The sequence below is a fragment of the Neltuma alba genome, unplaced genomic scaffold (assembly GCF_004799145.2).
Source record: "Neltuma alba isolate B1F8T4 unplaced genomic scaffold, ASM479914v2 tig00012092_pilon, whole genome shotgun sequence".
NCBI classification, from domain to species: domain Eukaryota; kingdom Viridiplantae; phylum Streptophyta; class Magnoliopsida; order Fabales; family Fabaceae; genus Neltuma; species Neltuma alba.
The window spans coordinates 5,708-25,425 of record NW_021636649.1 but is presented as its reverse complement, the minus strand read 5'-3'; the positions used below and the strand labels follow the sequence as shown (position 1 = coordinate 25,425).

The 19,718-nt window shown below is 38.0% G+C and overlaps 3 protein-coding genes and 1 pseudogene across 3 annotated transcripts; 1 reads left to right on the top strand and 3 right to left on the bottom strand.

Annotated features, from left to right (window-relative positions):
- Positions 1-2,491: 2,491 nt before the first annotated feature.
- On the bottom strand, positions 2,492-4,498 carry LOC114722401 (protein SHORT-ROOT-like). Its single transcript, XM_028908433.1, has one exon. The coding sequence runs from the start codon at positions 4,168-4,170 to the stop codon at positions 2,710-2,712; it is 1,461 nt and encodes a 486-aa protein (XP_028764266.1). The 5' UTR covers positions 4,171-4,498; the 3' UTR covers positions 2,492-2,709.
- A 2,751-nt stretch (positions 4,499-7,249) lies between these two features.
- Positions 7,250-11,410, bottom strand: LOC114722386 (peptidyl-prolyl cis-trans isomerase CYP65). Its single transcript, XM_028908417.1, has 11 exons — positions 11,075-11,410; positions 10,904-10,966; positions 10,684-10,787; positions 10,100-10,191; positions 9,917-10,006; positions 9,750-9,825; positions 9,249-9,616; positions 8,731-8,987; positions 8,346-8,634; positions 7,787-7,894; positions 7,250-7,689 (listed from the first exon to the last, which is right to left on the bottom strand). Exons 1-11 carry the CDS (start codon positions 11,200-11,202, stop codon positions 7,492-7,494), a joined length of 1,773 nt encoding a protein of 590 aa, XP_028764250.1. The 5' UTR covers positions 11,203-11,410; the 3' UTR covers positions 7,250-7,491.
- A 1,203-nt stretch (positions 11,411-12,613) lies between these two features.
- LOC114722387 (60S ribosomal protein L26-1) lies at positions 12,614-13,393 on the top strand. The gene has a single exon (XM_028908418.1). It carries the CDS (start codon positions 12,680-12,682, stop codon positions 13,118-13,120), a length of 441 nt encoding a protein of 146 aa, XP_028764251.1. The 5' UTR covers positions 12,614-12,679; the 3' UTR covers positions 13,121-13,393.
- A 2,242-nt stretch (positions 13,394-15,635) lies between these two features.
- LOC114722388 (mitochondrial outer membrane protein porin 2-like) lies at positions 15,636-17,665 on the bottom strand (annotated as a pseudogene).
- Positions 17,666-19,718: the final 2,053 nt, after the last annotated feature.

Below are 19,718 nucleotides of genomic sequence, written 5' to 3'. Positions count from 1 at the left end.
GGTGAGAATTGAAATGAGAGCCTTATTGAAACCATATTCTTCTCTCACGATCATATACTATCCTGCAGTGTCGAACTACATACAATGATGAGAAGACTAAATTGACTTCGCTCTTTCATGGTTGTTAGTCCCTTCGATTTTGTGTTTCCTTTTCGTTGTTAACTGCAATGGAGTAAGTTGTAGCAGATCAGAGTGTTGTGTTACATCTGCCGGTGCCGATGGGCAGCTATGTAGTTTTGAACCATTGATAAAGGCAGCATGTGACCGAAATGAAGACCAACTACAAAGTCTTTATTTATTGACATGCTGATGCCCGAAACATTCAGAGGGAACAGGAGAACAGGGGGTCTAACATCAATTTCACATGTAAGTGCAAGAATTACTATGAATTCTCAATAAAAGGAAATAACTATAAAAAAAAATCTTAATAAGTCATTTCCTACCTTAAAATTGCTATTTTGTTACTATTGGGACTTGTTACTGATTATACCTTTTTTTAAAGACTTTATGGCGATTTGTCCTTATTTATTTGCCTTTTTCTGCCTCCTTTTTCGTCCCAGTAAATTTTTCTATGAACTAGAGTTTTCGGAACTTTATTTTTTTAAAAAAAAAAACAAGAGAGAGTGACCATAACCATGAGGTACTATGGCTGGAGTACACCAGAACTGGCGTTTTACTTGAACCTGGTCCCATTAAAACAAAGGGATCAGCGGGTCGCTGTCAGCGTAATAGAAAAGCATTCCAAAGCTTAAACTTGCAGAAGAAGGCATGGGCCACCATCAAAGCTCCTTAAAGAATACTAAACGAAAGCAACCAGAACCATTTTATAATCCTAATGGCAAAGGGAAAGAAATATATGCAAATGGATGAAGAGTGGGTATGTTATGTAAACGTGGAGCAGTTCAAGAAATGCAAACCTTAAAAGATGAACCGACTCTTTGCAATAGTTCCTTTTCAATTTTCATTGTTTATTTACTTAAAAAAACATTATCCAACCCCCCCCGGGGGGTGGGGGGGCTTCTTTATTTTAATAGCAAAAATATTGGTTTTTAAGGGCAAAAGTTACTCATGATGATGAACCCTCCATGAAAGAAAGAGTTCAGAGTCTGTGGGGCCGTAAAAGAGCGTAAAGCTGAAATCTTTGTCAAATATGAAGATGATAGACTTCGGAGGAGCGATAGAAAACAAGGAAAAAAAAACAACTGAGAAATAGAATTCCATTTCAAAACAGCGTGGAGGCCACTAAAGCCCTTGAGCCACTATGACTGTTACGCCTTTTCATGAGATTCCCTAAACATAACTCGTTCAGCACCGTGGCCGCCCAAAGATTCTATGGTCCAGAAACAAGATAATGACCTTTGTTTTATTTATTGGTATGTAATGACCAAGTTTCATACTGATAATTAAAATCCTAATTTGCTTTTAGCTGATATCATTCTTACACACCACATACCAAACCCAATTTCTTTTTGGATCCATTTGGCAACATAAACTAACAACAAATACGGTCGGCCAAGTCCAGCAACTAAACAACACCTTAAATATTGTGAAAAATACAAGGCTATCAGATTAATTATGATTATGATTTGTCTCAAAGACTAGTTATTAATTATGCAGCTCGTCTCGGGTCAAATTGGACCAGCACCAAAATATGATATATATCTTAACTACCATCAGTTAGCACAAAAGGAGAACTGCCTTCTTAAACCAGGCTATTCCACATTTTAAATAATTGAAGGTTATGCATAAATGTTTTAAAAAAATTAATATTAAATAGCATAAATGTTAATAAAATATATATATCAGTGTTTGATTAAAATAGAATAATATTTAAAAATAATGTACTCCTCCGGTCCTTATTATAAGACCCCATTTGACTTTTTATTTAGTCCTAATTATAAGACCCCAATCCATTTTGTCTCTTATATTTATGCATTTTTTTCCAAGATAATCCTTCTAATAATGATAATTTTAACCAATATACTTAATTAGCAAGGATATTTTAGGAATGACAACACTTATTTATTATAAATAACCAACTTAACTTACTTTATTAATCTCCTCAAATAAGTCAATTGGGTCTTATAATTAGAACCGGAGGAGTAGCAATTAAATTCCACCTACCGTTATTTTTATCAATGAAAAAGCAAAATGTTACGAAAAATAAATAGTACTTCATCGAAATTTTACAACCATAGTTATTTCGAAATAACAGAAATAAAACTCTAGAGCAGAAATTGTTTTGCCAAAAAAGAGGGTGTAGTTAGTCATGCTAATCAACATGAATAGAGCCATAAAACCGTAACTTCCGAGAGAAAAAAAAAGTGTCGCTACTCCCTCCATTTCTAATTATAAGAACATTTTAATTAACTATTTTGCATAGATTAGAAAAAATAGTTATTTAATTAAAAGCAAGATAGGGATGGAGGGATGGATCAATTAGTTTTTCACTCACATTTTCAAACCATAATAATCAAAGAATTAACAAGAATATCGAAAACCAATGTGCTTCATTCCTTTTCGAATTTTGACACAAGCCAGTTCATCTCCCAACCATCCTCAATCCCTATGTCTTCGTAACCTAATAAATTTAAATTAAGAAATGAGAAAGAAAATACACATCGCAGACAGACTCTTATTTAGCCCCACGCACGTGCGAAAAAAAACCGAGAGCACGTGCGAATACATCACGCTCATGGCATCATGTCGTCAAGGTTTCCATGCACTGGCCCACACCACCGGCTGATCCTTCCACGACAAGAATATTCCGGCGTGGGAGCACTGTGTCATTGACCACCCCTCCTGGTACCTTCTCAGAAGCGCCCTCACATCGTCGCACACCTCGTCGCTAAACGACGCCGTATTGAACCCAACCCCATGCATACGCTGCGACCATCTTCCCGCGCTTTCCCGTCGCTCAACTGACTCTGACGGATCACAGGCCACCAAGTCAACCATCGCCCGTCCTGCCCCCCTCTCAAGCATGAGCCTTTCGTTGCTCGTCTTCGGGAAGCTCTCCTCCAACGCCTCAAAATAAACCCTAAACCACCTCAAGCATTCTTCAAACCCGTTCACAAACTCAAAACCATCATACCCAACATCAAGATCGGCTTCTTCTTCCACTATTGTAACTATTCTAGGTTGTAATCTCCGAAACGAGGATATCAACGCGTCACGATGATTACCATTACCAACAATTGAGACAGAATGCAAAGCGTTCACACAGTTTATAGCTAAAGCCTCATCATCTTTAATATCTAATTCGGCAAAGTTCAACTCTGAAAGATCACCGGTATGGTGGATGACGTTGAATTTGAAGGGTACACCCATGAGACGCGCGAATTTCTCCATCCTAGCACCTATTTCCTTCATGACTTTCTGAACTGCCGCAGTGGAACCACCAGGTCGGCTGGTGACGACGGTGGTTAAACGGAGGTGCGGGGCATCGTCAGTGCGAGTAGCCAAGGACTCTAAAAGGGTAGGCCATTGGGTGCAATAAGTATTGCTGAAATCGAGTATATGTAATTTAGGCTCAGCTTCGAGGGCTTCCAAGATGGCGCCATTGGAAGCGACGTGACCGAAGGTAGTCCAAGGGCTGACCTCCTGGAACTTCAAGACGGTCTTCCTGGTCGATTCAAAAGAGCAGTTTTTGTCAGATGCGGAGGTTAGGGTACGGTAGGTACGGAGGCCAGAGTCGGTCATGCGGGCGAACAAGGCCTGGCAGAAGTAAGAGGCGAGTTTTTGATGAGTGTCGCCATAAGGGGAGGCGAGTTCGTTGAGCATCCACATGAGTTGCTGGATACGAGCACTGTTCTTGTCGGCAATGGCGCGAGCTGTTTCAAGGAGGATATCGGAAGCCCACTTGCCGTTGCCGGAGAATTCGAGGTTGAAGTCACCGGTGGGTGAGAAGGAAAAATCAGCGGTGGTACTGGGGGTGGTAGTGGAGGAAGGCTGGGGATGACAAGGATAGTAGTGCTTAGAAGAAGACGAGGACAAGTCTTCTTCATCCATGAAAAGGCTGAAGCATTCTTCGTCTGGTGGTGGGGGGTAGCAGAAGTTTTGTGCGGAAGATTTGGAGCTGCTAGAAGCGAGACTGGTGGAGGAGTTGAGGGATTGATCAGATTGAGGTTGATGTTTAAAATTGACTACCCTAAATAAGGTATCCATCATCTAATCCACAACAGACCCACATCAATAAACTAACGCGACTCTGCTAACAGCTTGCGTCTCCACAGAAGCAAACGGGCTTTAATGCTGTTTTAAACTGTGGGAATTGGGTGGAGAATGATTAGGGGGAACCAGGTCGATTTTGGAACGTAGTGAGAACAATAACGGGTTAATCTGTCAATAAATGCGCGGATGGTTCTAAGTCTAATTGGGTTAAATCTACATTCGTTTTTGTGGAATCGATGAGGAAGGGAAAAAGGTGGGCCCGAGTATGCTGCTTTTCTAGGATATTCTTTTGTGGAGAGAGATATTTATTGACTGAGAATGGGATGAGAGTTTAGGGGTCAAGGCCTGGCAGAATTGTGTTCGTGCCGAACCTGACAAAAGATGAAAAATATGAACGCAGGAGAAAAAGTAAGGAAGGGGAAGACAGAGAGAGAGAGAGAGCCAAATTTGTCAGTGGATGAGCTTTAGAAGGGAGGGGAGAGAGAGAGAGAGATAAAAATGAAGTAAAATGAATAAGTGGGAGCAGGCGTGCAAAACTCCCAATTGGGTCTCGAGAGAGTAAAGGCAGCGGCGTGGCATAATAATGATGTGATACAAACCCCCTTCCCATCCTTTCCATCCACCTACGATCCGCCCTCAAACGCTCTCGTCCCCCCCCCCCCCCCCCAAAAAAAAAAAAGAGGTTACTTTTGGCCTTTTCTATACTGGTAGTCTGGTACTATACTCTGTGTGCGCGTGTGTGTGGGGGTATAAAATAATGTTCACTTGTATTACCAATGTGTACTCTTCACCAACTTCTAGGGCATGCCTTCTCTCTTTATTCCCATTCTCTCGTTTCATGATTTATATATGCAGTCGCCATCTATGATCTATATGCACTCGTTCGCCTAATTCCGTTTTGGGTCGTTTTTACTGCGCCCCACGACACTGCTTCATTTTTCATTCCTGTACCTTAGTCTCCGTGCTCTTGGTCTTGGAATATTAGTGCCTTGCCTTGTCGCCAATTGCAATTTGTTAAACACATACCCTGTTCACGCTCGCTTATTATTGTTTGGTCGGAGGGGCTTTTCTGGTATGTCCCCATCAGCTACCTCTTCTTCTTCTTCTTCTTTTTTTAATTGCCAATTTATATTATAAGAGATCTCTTGCTTGGAAACCTTCAAGATTTTTATTTTTGTTCGTACGGTATCAGCTATGGGAACAATTCAGATATTTGACCTTCTTGTCCTCTGTCCTGAGGTATGCCTTCAGGGTCTCTCGTTCTCCTCGATTAGTCATCCATCTGAGACAAGTATTATAAATATATATATATATATTTTTTTCCGGAAAGGCTCAGCGGCCAGCGCCTTTTCCTTTCGATCCTTTTTTTCTGTCCAGTTATATTGGCTTGTGGGTGCCGGTTTGAATGAAGCCTGACAGGGTATATACATTCTCATACAGTCGATGATTTTAATTGTTAACTAGAAATATGAAATTTGTAATACCCTTTTATCTAATGCCAATTAAATAAAGAAGGCAAATAAGACATGGACGTTTTCAGGGCTTGATTTCTATGATATTTATATTCCTTCCTGCTTCAATCAGGCGAGCCCCGTGCTTTTATTTTATATGGAAGCCATCAGAAGAAGGGATATAGCTAGTTGAAATGTCACCGCCCTCAATTTTCTAAATTGTGTTTCCTATCGGAGTATGGAGCATGGCAAAGATAGACCACATCCTGAGAGTTTAGTTTCAGCAACCACCATTATTATTAATTCCCGAAACTTTTACAAAATTGATTTTTAATTCTGGAGGACAGATGCACGGATCATTCGTATATCATCGATCAATGCTGCCCTTTAAGCGGCTAAGGAAACGACTGTGTTTTTTTTTATCATCATCATTATCATCATGTGAAAAAACATCAAATAGGGTACATCATGCGTATGCTTGATTTGTTCTGAATAAAACACGTCCAATCTGATATTCCATCCTTTGGAAAGGGAAAAAAAATCCATCATATGACTGGACAAGGAATCTAATTCCCTGAACTGACTCGTTTGATCCGAAGCTGAGTGTTACAGAAAAGGGGCAAGAGTTAGGAAGCTGCCCCGACCAGCAGGATTCCTCTTATTACCATCCCTTGCCGTCTTTCTCGGGACATCCATAAAATCATCATTGCAAAAGCTATCATATAAGTACTACCGAACGTTTAGATCGATTGGCTGTGAGGTCGTTTTAGCTTAACTAAGGTTAAGGGTTCGATTCTGTTTGGGAATGCTCCAACATGGAGTGGTAGACAAATCATCCGTTAGGGGATTCTTCACAAGTGCCACTTCAGATTAGTCTTGGCCCGTTAAAAAGCCTAAAAAATAGCATTGGCCTAGGATACCGGGAGAGCTCAACTCAAAAAAAAAAAAAAAGAAGCTACCATATAAGCTCATACTCCTAGCTCCTCAACTCCCTATCCCTCACTCCCATGACGAATTCCACTATTGCCAGTTCAATATTCATATTTAAATGATCTATATCCATATTTTTTCTCCCCAATTTTACCTGACGGATTCCTGAATTGATCGTCCAGATTTCATTAACCCCACCAGTCAAACTTGCTCCCAAATTTTAAGCCAAGTTTTGATCTGCATGGAATTCTTATTTTGTTCAATCAGGTCATAAAGGAAATTCACGACTGGTTCAATCAGGCTATACCATCACTCTAGATCCTAGATGTCAAAAAACTCTTGCATGAGTTTTCCAATGGGTTCTCTCTTTGGCCTCAGATTTTCTTTTTCAATTGCCGCAAACAAAAAACAAAGTCGGATAGAAAAGGAGAGAAGCATTCAACCAAACGCAAATAAATTAAATCCGTTTAGGAAGCTCGTAACCAGAGACAACTTTTGCTGAATCCAGCATTCGCGTCAGACAATTCAGCAAACATAGATGAGGGAACTTCTCCTCTGGCATAGCCAAATGGGAACGCCTCAGAAAGTGAAGATCAGGCGGCTGTTGAAGAAGCTCTCGATGCGCCATTAAAATTATATTACTGTCTGTCAGGACAAACAAATTATTCCCAGAAGCACGTTATATAATTCTGACATGGCAGCCGGAACATGATTGAAACGTAGTCATTTCTAGTTGAGAGGAAAGAAGATACTCGGCACTGTTTTTGCAAGTTGCAACCAATATACTCTCACTAAATAAACTTGTTGTACACATCCTATCAGAACACGCGGAGTGCAAAAATGCTCCCACTGTTCTGTGAATTTTCCCCCTCAAGTAAATGCCACAAGAAACCTACAATAATTTTTAACATCTCGTAGTGGTACAAGATTGGGAATTTCACCATGCTGAGAAGTCTTTAAATTCACTACTGGAAACTCCCACTTTTCTTTTCTTTCCTACAACTGATGTGTTATTGTCAACAGTAGCAGAATTTTGAGCATTCCTAGCTTTCAAGTACTTGCCAACACCACCACCCACGCCTCCAGATTCAGATGTTCCGGCACCAGGATTACTATACCACGACCCAACCTTATCCTGAAATGTAAACCAAAGGAGTGGAGCAAAATAATCAATAAAAATTTGCAGGAGTAAGATAACCAGTAAGAAATGCAATAGAGAGTATGAAACAAACATTATCTTCATCCTGCACATTCTTCTCATCAGCCTTCTCCTGGTCTTCCTCATCTGGTTCTGTGTAGGGATTAACAAAAACTGTGACACTTGTTATCTTGATTTCCTCCTGCAAGGCAAAAGATAAATAGAACATAACAAATTGTAAGACGTGGTATAGTAAAATAACAGAATTTTTTTCTAAGCTACCAATAGTCTCAGCATGAATAAATATATGAACTCTTCAAATCAGCAACAAGGAGACATTAAAAAAGTGCACAATATCCTAAATCCCAACCTTGCAAATGGTAGCATAAACTTCTGCAATCACTCAAGTTACACATGACATGCAATACGCAAAACAAAATTTTTATGAATACGACCAAAAGAAGAAAATTTGTATAGCAGCAGAAGAATCTTCTTCTCATAAAGCAGAACCACATTGTGTTTGAGTGATGGTATATTTTTCATTGCTCAATTTGAAACTTGACGCGGTTGAGAGAAATCAAACAAGAAGAAGAAGAAGGATAAGTCTAATGACACCAAAACAACAGTGAAAATGCATATAAAACTTGACTTACCAGAGGTCGGTCATTGTCATCAACAGGAACCTTCTCCATTACTGCCAATGTTGTCAAGCCACCAACCACTCCACCAAAAACGGTGTGTTTATAGTTTAAGTGATTTGCAGATTTGTACAGGATGAAAAACTGGGAGCCATTGGTGTGCGGACCACTATTTGCCATGCTAACAACGCCCCTCCCAGAATGAAGTAATTTGGAGTTAACTTCATCTTTAAATGGTTTCCCCCATATTGATTCACCTCCTCTTCCAGTCCCAGTAGGATCACCGCCTTGTATCATAAAATTCCTGCATTAGATATGCATTAGGATCTACAAATGAGAATCATGATTAGCTAGAAAGAGAGAACAAGGATTAAGTTCATAAAGAAATAGGTCACTATACCGTATATTCCTATGAAACGCAACCCCATTATAATATCCACGCTCACAAAGTGTGATAAAGTTCTCACATGTCCTGGGTGCTATATCACAATGCAGCTCAATGTTCAAATCACCATGAGTTGTATGCAATTGTACATATCCTTTCTTCTTTGGATTTTTCTCCACTTTTACATATTCATATTCATTTTTCGTAACTGGATCAAAAGATGTCGAAGTAAAGGATCGTGAAGCAGCACCAGTGGTGAATTGGCTTTTTACCTGAAATGGAGAACTTTCATCAAAATTTTGAAGTTATTGAATGCATCCATGTGAACAACCCAGGTATAGCGTACCCGAAAACACTGATATGGAATTTAATTGACATGGATGAAGAAAGCATTAAAATAAAAGGAAAGAAAGAAAAGTGGTCATTGGAACTCTTCATATTTCATGAAAAAAAATTCAAATCAATCACTTAATGCACAAAGGCTCCAATTACATATTATACTAATCCAAGAAGTTCAAATCTGTGAAACTCACCAGCTTCCCATTTATTGGAGCCCTCTCACCAGCCAAGTGCGCAGCTATTCTAGCAGCAGTTTTATCACTTGATGAGGCTTTAGCAGCAGCTGCGCTTCTTCCATGCACTGAAGCAGAAGCAGCATCTACTATACTAAATCCCTGAGCAGCCTTAGCATCACCATTTGACTTGGAATCCTCCTTCAAACGTGATCTTGCGGCTAATATGGCAGTAAGAGCAGCAGCCCTTTCATTTCGTGCCTTGCTCCCACCTCCCCCATGCATCGCAGTTTCCTTTGCCCTCTCAGTTCCAAGCTCCTGCAGCATTTGTTTAATATCTCCAGACACATTTATATTATAGGTTGGATCTGAACCCATTCTGTTAAGTTCTGAGAAAAAAAAGACCAAAGATATCATAGCTGATACAAGCAAGAATAGAATCAACAAGATCATCAACATAAAAAGTAAATAAATAAATAGAAGGACAGTTGACAAAAGATGGAGCTGCAAGACATTGCCTACCTTCATCATCAACTTTCAAACTATTTTTAACGTGATCAAAATCCAGAAGAACCTTGCTGTCAAGTGCGTTGGGATTCTGCACAGAGTATACATATAAATATCAGCATGATATCAATGCCAACCCAACGAAAATAGAGAAACCATTTTCGCTCAAAGGTGACACTTGCCTGAATAGTTATGAGGTCATCCTTAGTGAATGGCTCATCAGTCAGGAGCTCCTTCCAGTTTTTTGTCTTGATGTTTAATTCTTTGATGGCCTGTTTTCAAGAATTGACATTTTATTTTTACACACCATAGAGACAAATGAAAGACTGGTATAGTTAACACTACTAATCCTGAATAATACAAACCTCATAGCAGAAAACGTTTCCTGTGGTCTTTACAGCTACGATATGCGTGAATTCAGTGAAAACTTTGTTTAGCACAGGGCACTGATATTCCCCTGCAACATGAAGGAGAAAGGTTAGAGGAAGCAATTTCAGGAAAGCCACACCAACCCACCCCACCCCAACCCCCCCCCCCCCAAAAAAAGAACCCAGGGCCAGGGTGGAGATAAAAATCTCATAACATATACAAATAACAATGGCACAGTTCTTCAGAGTGGGAAACTCTTAACACAATTCAAAACTACATGCGAATATTTTGTTCTTTCAGTCTCATTATAGGTTTCAACAGTTTAAAGCTTTCAATACGCTCTATTTACTAGACCAATATCCCGTAGATGTTATTAACTTATAAAAAAACAACATATGAACTCAAAATCTAAGCTATCCAACCATGCAAATAATCACCAAGATTTCTGATATAGTCACCAACAACATATCTCAGATGTTCCAGATAAACCACTCAAAAACATGCCATGGGATGAATGCTTGTTAGAGGAGAAGCAAAGCGGATTGAAGTTTAAATTAGTGTAATGCTAATCAGTAATTACCATCAGAATTCTTGTGGAAAGTTAATGGAATGAGGTCGTCCTGCTTAAGCGGAGCTCCCGTGACGGGATGCTTTCCATACTTGATAACATACGGGGTTATATTCCTGCAGCAAAATTGCAAAACCACAGCTAATTGGATAAAAAAAATCAAATAGTACTTCAACATAAATCGAGTGGGAAAACTCAAAATTGTGACGCGACGGAAAGCACAGATACCCACATAACATCAAAAACGCTCCCGTCAGCTGTGCACACCGGATACTCGAACGGCGTAAATGTAAGCCTAAACCCACACAAAAAAGGCACATATTATAAATCTCAAATTCAATGATAACATCAGTGAGAGACAGCCAATTTTAAAAATCGGAATGCAAATAGAGATAGCACGTACGCGCAGCAATAGAAAGGAAGTCGTTTGAACGGGGTACGATTTTCTTTGGATTTGGCTCCTCCCCATTCCGTTGCCCACTCTGTTTTAGTGATAAACATCCGGTCCTTGCTGTGCTGCTTCTTCCCCATCGTGCCGCTTGCAGGATGGCTTTAGAAGGATAGGGTTTATTTCACAGCTCTGGTGGAGTTGCTTCGCTGTTTGCGGAAAAATGAGCAAATATAAATCTAGCGAATCCGGTTTCTATTGTGTATGTGACCTTCAGAGAGAGGCAGTTCGATATTTCTTCAGGGCTGGGCTCTAACAACCGCCTCAGAAATGACCCCGGATTCGTCTGTCACCGCCGTGCTTGTTCGGCGGCTGAGATTGCAATTTCGTTTTCATTCCGATCTCCATTTTTCTTTTTTCTTAACACAATTATTGGTTTATTTTAATAAAATCATCAATATAAAATTTAAAATATACAAAAAGAACCTTTGTCCTCCCAAAAAAAAAAACAAAAATTTAAAGCCTGTTTGTTTTTTTATTCTCAAAACAGTTTCATAAAATTGTTTATTAGATAAGTTTTGAAAACAAAAAATAAAAAATTTGTTTGGATAATAACTTTAAAAAATCATTTAAAAGAAAAATTCATAAAAAAACTCACACTTAACAAATGTCGCTGATGATAATAGATGATGAATAATAAATAAAAAAAAAAGAAGATTTTTTGAAGTAAAAAAATAAAAAGCACAAAAACTAAAAAAAACAGTCGAAATAAAAAAATTACAAATTAAAATCCATGACAATAATAATATGAGTTTTAACAATAATTTTTATGAACGAGTCTTTATGTGTAATTTTTATATTTCAGTGATTTTTTACGATTTTTTCAAGAAAAATATGTAAAAATTGTTTACATTTTTTAATTTTTAAAATATGTTTTTTTATGTTTTTTAAAATAATCAACTAAAAACAAATTATCAAACAAGTTTTTTATTTTAAAAAATAAAAAATTGTTTTGAAAACAAAAATCAAACAACCCATTAAATCTCATAAGAAATGAAATAGTAGTATCATCTATTTTTACTCTCTTTTGCGGACTCAAGGCCCCCTGTGAGGGAGGAGGTGGGATACAAGAACCTCCTGCAAATTAATAAACTAATAGTTATAGTTGAAAAAATTGTGATGACCAATAAAAAAACCTAATAAAAAATAAATAAAATTATAAGAATTTATGAATTAATTTTTTTATTGAACTCGAGCCTCACGTAAAAAATTGGAGGACTTGATTAAAATCCAAATTCATCTATCATCAGATACAGGATAAATTATAAAAACAAAAATCGTGAAAAGAATTATATTTATTTCTGGACTAAAGGACTGTGTGTAAACTTGTGGCCCAGTTTTGATCAAAAAGCCTAGTGGCCCAAGATGGGTTTCCAATAATTGGGCTTTGCTTGGTTATAACAAAACCCGATCTAAACCCAGAAAGCAAATACACGAAGTTAGCCCTAACCTCACTTGCGCCACCAACATATAAATCCACAAACCCTAAAAAGATTGTCCTGGGGAGCCTAGCAGGAGCCAGAAGGAAGCCGCAGGTAGAGACCTTCACCAAGAGCGAAAATGAAGTACAATCCTCGGGTCTCCAGCTCTCGTCGCAAGAACCGCAAGGCGCACTTCACGGCGCCGTCCAGCGTGCGCCGTATTCTGATGAGTGCGCCTCTCTCGAATGACCTCCGCTCCAAATACAACGTGCGGTCCATGCCTGTTCGCAAGGACGATGAGGTTCAAGTTGTTCGCGGCACCTACAAAGGTCGTGAGGGAAAGGTGGTTCAGGTCTACCGTCGCAAATGGGTTATTCACATCGAGCGGATTACTCGTGAGAAGGTAAATGGTTCGACTGTGAATGTTGGTATTTCCCCTTCGAAAGTTGTCATCACGAAGCTGAGGTTGGATAAGGACCGCAAGTCCTTGCTTGATCGCAAGGCCAAGGGACGTGCAGCCGCCGACAAGGTCAAGGGCACCAAGTTTACTGCGGAGGACATTATGCAAAATGTTGACTAGTCGGTGAAAACTTATTTTTAGATCTGTTTTTCTATTTTATGTATTAGGTTCTTTTGCGCTTCTTACTAAGTGAAAACTGGATAATATGTCATGCGGGCCTTGTGATTTTCATCATGAACAATTTGAGTATTTGGAGCACTTGAGTTTTTTCTTGCTTAAAGAAATGTTTTGATGTTATTCCAAAAAATGTTGTGTACCTGATTATCCATTTGACTCATTGTCACTGCATTTGAGTTCGCATGTGATTGTGTTGAGGCATAATAATTGGTCTTATTCAATTCGAGCCATAGGATGTTACGTTCTAGTGTGCGAAGAGTCTTCGTTGATTCAATAGTCCAATGCTATATTGAGTAATTAATTTCCTTCCTTGACCTGTTGCTCCATTTAATGTATCTTAAACCTATCTGGTATCTGTTTGTATAATCTAGCGCAATGCCAGTGATATTCGAGTTGGTCAACTGTGATCTATACTGGGTTGTTTTGCATGTTGAACAAGGTTTTCCTCTAGTTTGGTGTCTGAGTGTTACTAGCTTGCGATTCACTTAGTAGGTGTCAATTTCATGATCATTTTGTCATTGTTGGGATGCGTTTCATAGGTAGACTGAACCGTTGTGATTGAATCCATCGTGTAACGTTGTTGTCTTCCCGTACTTGATTCATTAAAGAATATAATGCCGTAATCGTAGCTGGAGTGTTGAAAGAGTCGTCGTAGTTGAGTAATTGCATCACTTATACTGTAGTAGCATATTACTAGGACTGATTACAAGCCAACTTCGATCTTGTGAAATCATGGTTCTTGCCGTTGTCATGTGGTGGTGTGGATTTTCATTATTCAAACCTTTTGATTAAACCTTATTTGGGGACTTGGAAGGAAGGGATGTAGAAGAGGATCTGCTTCTTTTGTGTAGCAGTTGTTTTAGTTGTTGGTAGGATTGAGTAGAGAATTAATCAGGTACGGCTGCTCAACAAAGGCTAAAACGTAATGTTCCTACGGAAAGGAATTAAAAAGCATTGGATACTTCCAGCATTTGGGAAACAAATTTCTGGTGCTTGAGGCTTAGAAAATTCTGCGGCACGTGTGTGTGTGTGTGTGTGTATGCATGTTTGTGTGTGTCTTTGAAAGGAAATATTGCAAGGAGGGGGTGTAGTAAAGGGGGAGTGAGTTGTTGTGTGTATGCGAGTCATCGCCCGTCATTGCCATTTGCGAGGGTAAATCGCCAAATGGGAAGAGAAACGGACAAATTATTTTTCTTCCGTACAATTATCACCTTACGGTGCCGTAATAACTGGCGGATATAAGAAAGCACATGGCTAATAGGGCAGAGCAAGTTATGGATTTGTTAAAAACCAACCTCACTGGTTAAAAAAAAAAAAACCAACTTGTTCAGCTGAGCTCTTCTGGCTCGCTACCCAAAACGGGTTAGCCCGAGGACCTGTCTGAAAATGAGCCCTTGTGGCCCATTTGCTATTCTGCATTTATTATTTTTGATTTGTTAAATTTAATTAAATATTATAATCATATTATTATGCGTAATATCTCATTTAAAAATTAAAAAATGTTCATGTTATTTATTTGGTGTTTTTATTAAAGTATTTTAAGGAAAAATAAGAATTTTGCGATATTTATTTTTTGTGGGCCACCATCAAGATGGATTACAATTAGCTGAAAATTAACACATCTGGAAATGGTTTTTTTTTTTTTTTTTCCCAGTCAGCATTGTATGAGTTGAACCCGTTATAACCTAACCGGTAAATTGCGTGCTGGCCTGCATTGCCAATCCACCTAAAGATGGGTCCCGCGCATCATGCTCATTCGACTGTCATTTAACTGGAACCCTTACGTTGAAATGAACCAATTTATTTTTCAAACATGGTATAATTTTTTCCCCAATAAGGTTCAGTATTCCTTATGCGACTTTAATGGCTTATACCTACCAAAAATGTTCAGGGTATAGTAACACTATAAGATTATTGTCTAATTATCTACGGTTACATCTATGTCGCTATTCGCTAATGTTAATGATGATGTCACTTGACAAGAACAGTAAGATTTCTCCAACTCTAAATACGAGTACTATTCTTATGTCCATCGAATTATCTCCATTTCTCTCTGGATGAACGAGGACGGAAGAAGGAAAAACATTAAGAAGAGGGAGGAAACAATATACGAACGTCCGCTTAACAAAGACAAAACCCCACACGTAATTGAACTACGAATCCTCACCCCCCCCCCCCGGGGTTTGAATGACAAGGATTTGTATAACCCGAGGGTTGATTGTCAAAACTGGATTAAAATTCATTATAGATTCACCAATGAATTTGCCTTGTTGACATTAAAACCGCATGTTTCAACTTTCACTAATTATTTGTATTTGCAGCCTATTCCCATCTGGCAACAATCCTCTTTTTGCTTGGTATAACATCCAGTCCATTCTTGTTTCCATCCCTTCTGCGACACGCGACAGAATAACAAGACCTTGATTTTGCTATTTGTTAAGATCCCAACAAGACCAAAGGAAAGGGAAAAAAAACCATCATATTAGAATTCAATAAATGCACATGATGCTTGAAACTCCGTGCTGGTGGACTACCACATCTCACAAAAGACTACAAAAATGCAAGGAAGGAGTAATGCTGAAAATTAAGAATGAGGGGAAAGAGAAGAGGCTGTAGCTGATTCCAGGATACCTGAATATTTAATTCAGTCACGAACCAAGAAGTCTTTGAAACCACTTATTTTGCCCTACCATTTCGGGCCACCCAAAAAAAATTGAATTAAGTTCTAAATTCCAATATTTCAGAAGTAGAAACCCTTCAAGGTTTTAAAGAAATTGCCAACCCAAGCTTGGGATTTCTATCTAAGGCCTTTGTGTCAACCTCTCCAGAAATGGTTAACACTGACTTTGGTATGACCTCATGCTGGAGGAGAGCCCCAAGCGTCCCATGATTGTTGAGCCTTGCTTTGATCTGTGTCAGATGATCGACAGCAAATGACCCTCCAACCGTAAAAGTGTTCTCATTTGTGGAAAACTTTCTAATGATTTCTCCTACAGCGGCACTTTTCTTAGATTGGTCTAGATAATGTACATAAGATGCTTTGATACTGTCTCCCTTGTCGCCACTGCAACAATTTAGACGTCTCTCAATATGATTGCAAATTACTAAAGATATGGAACAATTGTCATGGTGCCAAATGCCAAAAACTTACAGAATTATTGAAGCATATGAATCGGCTCTGGTCACACCAATACCAGCTGTGTATTTGTTAAAACCACCAGATGCGGCATCATGGCTTGCTTCAGCGCCAAACGCAATGGCTGGAGTACCAATGGTGGCAGAAACATCAATAATAGGTGATTGTTTGAATGCAATGACTGTTGTTACAGTAGCATGGTCATGAAAGTATTGAACCTCCAACTGCCAAAGCCAAGGTGAACATATTTTCAGAATAAACGTGAGGGCAAATTTCCCAGCCAGTAGATACAGACTTCTATACCTTGCCAGAATTATAATCGGCAGCTTAAATGAAGCGATGGCTTTTGTGGATGGCACAATGTCAGTGAACGTAAGCGTCGTAGAGATCTGCCAAAAGAAAATGAAATGATTTACCACAGCAGAATATCCACTGTAACAACGTAACGAACAAAGCAACCCACATGTGATTCGGTGTCAACTTTGACATCAATGGTACTGTTCTTATGCTTGTACTGTGTTGCTAAATCCCCTGTGGAGAGTCCTCCTTTCTTCACAGCCGTCGAAGTAAGGGCCTGAATGGATAAACGAAAGGAAGAAAACACAAATCAGACCCATACAAACATATCCAAAGAAGGCAGATAGGGATAATAAGTTTATTCCAATACAAGATGAGAAACAAATGGAATTAACATCGTAAAAATTTACTAATATAATACAGAAATCTTAGCCCGGCACATACCCACTAGACACTCCATTCCTCTTTTTAGGTATAGGAATCCACTTACGCCTAGGATTCTCATGTAAGAAGGTCATACTTTGTTAACATATAGAATGGGGGAAAATGGTCCGGATTCTGGAGGCAACTTCATTATGCATTCAAACAGCAAAGCAATACTGGACACAGACCAGTTATCTTTTCAATATTTTTACCTGAACTGAGAGATAATAACCGAATGTTCACGCAAGTGCAGAACGGCAATTATTGAATGAATCATAGGTACGATGGATGTTGACCATAAAATGAATTGACATATATCCATAAGGATCGAATTTAGGCCTCTCTATAATCATTAAAAAAAACTACAAAAAGAAACGACCCAAACTTGTTCATAGAAAATAGGAGAATATCTGAGAAACGGAATACGCTTTCAACGGAGAAATAGCAACAAGGAAATAAACCAACTGATTGGTAAAATCAAAATAAAAATGGGAAGCTATTAAAATTTCAGAGGCCTTACCACTCCGGCGCCACTGGAGGTAGAAACAGTTAACTTCTGATCGGAGCCGTAGTCCTTAGTTAAAAGATCTAAGAGCAAGAACAAATCGATTAAGTTACTTTTTTGCCTCCGACTAGTATTACGAAATCATCATACAATTGCGAGACATTCAACGAAGGAGAAAATTCACATTTAGGATGCGATCACCTTAGCTTTCTTGGATGCGATCAGAATAGCTGGTCCGATGTCAGAAAGGAGCTCCTTTGCACTCGGCAGGACTTCCAGCTCACGCAGCACAGCAAGAGAGCGAGGTAACGGGAAACAGGGATCTGCTAGATGCCCTCAGGTTGACGAAAGACCGAAGCAGGCTGTGGCGAGGAAAATGAGTTTTTCTTTTTCTTTCTTTCATTTTTGTAAATAAGAAAAGAGAGAATATATATGGTTTTTTTTTTTTAGTTACAAAAAAGAATACAAGTTTAAATACATAAACTCTCTTCAAGTGAATTACAGGTCAGTGCTTCAGTTGGATAACGGCTGTGATGAATCTACGATAATCTCGGTCGTTTTGAACCGTTCATTTTAGAAAAAACATAATCTGAACGTTGAAGCTTAAAATGTAGCTATGCTCGTGAAACCGTGCTGATGACGCCTGGTCGGCAATCCATGGAAGCAAATTGTCTCGTCGCAACAAACAAAAAAAAAAAATTGTCCGGTCTTAACTATAAAAGTTTTTAGACATTCAATTTAAGCCTAGATATAAAATATTATTTACTATTCTTCTGGTCCTTAATATAAGACTTAGTGTTGAGTTAGTTTGATTCTAAATATAAGATCAATTTCTCACATTTATCGATTCTCTCTAAATTATCCTTATGGATACTCCCTCAGTCATAATTAAGTAGATGAGGAAGATAGAATATTAAGAAAGATGATTATAGTGTTTTAGGAAAGACGTGTTACATTTCTTATAATTAACCAACTTATCTAACTTTTTTAATCTAATCAAATTAGTTAAGTAGATCTTATATTAAGGATCGGAGGAGTATCTCCTACATTTATCCATTTTTCCCATATTAGTTCTCATGGTAATTGAAATTAAAAAGATTTCATTTTAATGTATATAATTAACGAGGGTACTTTTTAAAAAACTCATTTATTACAAATAACCAATTTAAATTTTTTTGGTTGGATTGATTGATGTTTTGTGAATTTAAATTTACATTCATTTCATTTGTAAAATGAGTGTGAGGAAAACTAAGCAAATTAAAGGTGCATCCTGACCTTCAATCATCATATCGAAATTGATCTTTATGTGCCTTAATTGTTTGTAATTTAGCAGAGTTACACAACGATTAGGAGCCAAGTACCAACCCGAAACCCACCCCGTAGCATGTCTTGCGTAGATTTTTTAACCCAGGCTGGTTATAAGCCCGACGGAATGATAGATATCTTGGGAGGCCTGCTTTCGGCCTCAGAGACTATGCTTGGCAGGCTGTTTTAGCAACTAGAAATTTCTAACCTTATGGATTAGTATATTTGTTTAAATTTAAAATTAAACAATATTATATCAAGTTTTTTGTATTTATTATGTCAAGTTCTTCAATCACATATAAAACGCGCCTGTTTTTCAAATATTAGTATTTAATAGTAACATTTAATTATAAATGTGAAATAAAATCCTATTTAATAATAATACTTCCGATCAATTCAATATATCAAATTCAAAATAATTATTAATTTTTTTATTTAAGCCTCTAATTAAAATCCTATTTACAATAATGCTTTCTGTTTAATTTAATATATTCAGATTTCAATCAAAAACAATATTTGAATATTTTTAATTGAATATGGTTGATTTGTTTGTATGGAAGACTGATAAGTTTGATTTGAAAAACTTTGGCTTGGCTTCAATGATTTTGTGACCGAGAGATTCTCAATAAAGGAGGGGATGTTTAGATTAATACTACTCCCAGTTTTTAATATAACAATTAATTGATTAATTTGAGTAGATTAAGAAAAATAATTAAGTTAATTATTTGTAATAAATATGTGTTGTCTTTTCTTAAAACATCATTGCTAATTAAATATATTAGCTATGACCAAAGTTATCAAACTCGTGAGTTTAAACAAACCCGTGATAATGATATAAACTCGAATCGTAAACTCGTAAGAGTTTACTTTTATTA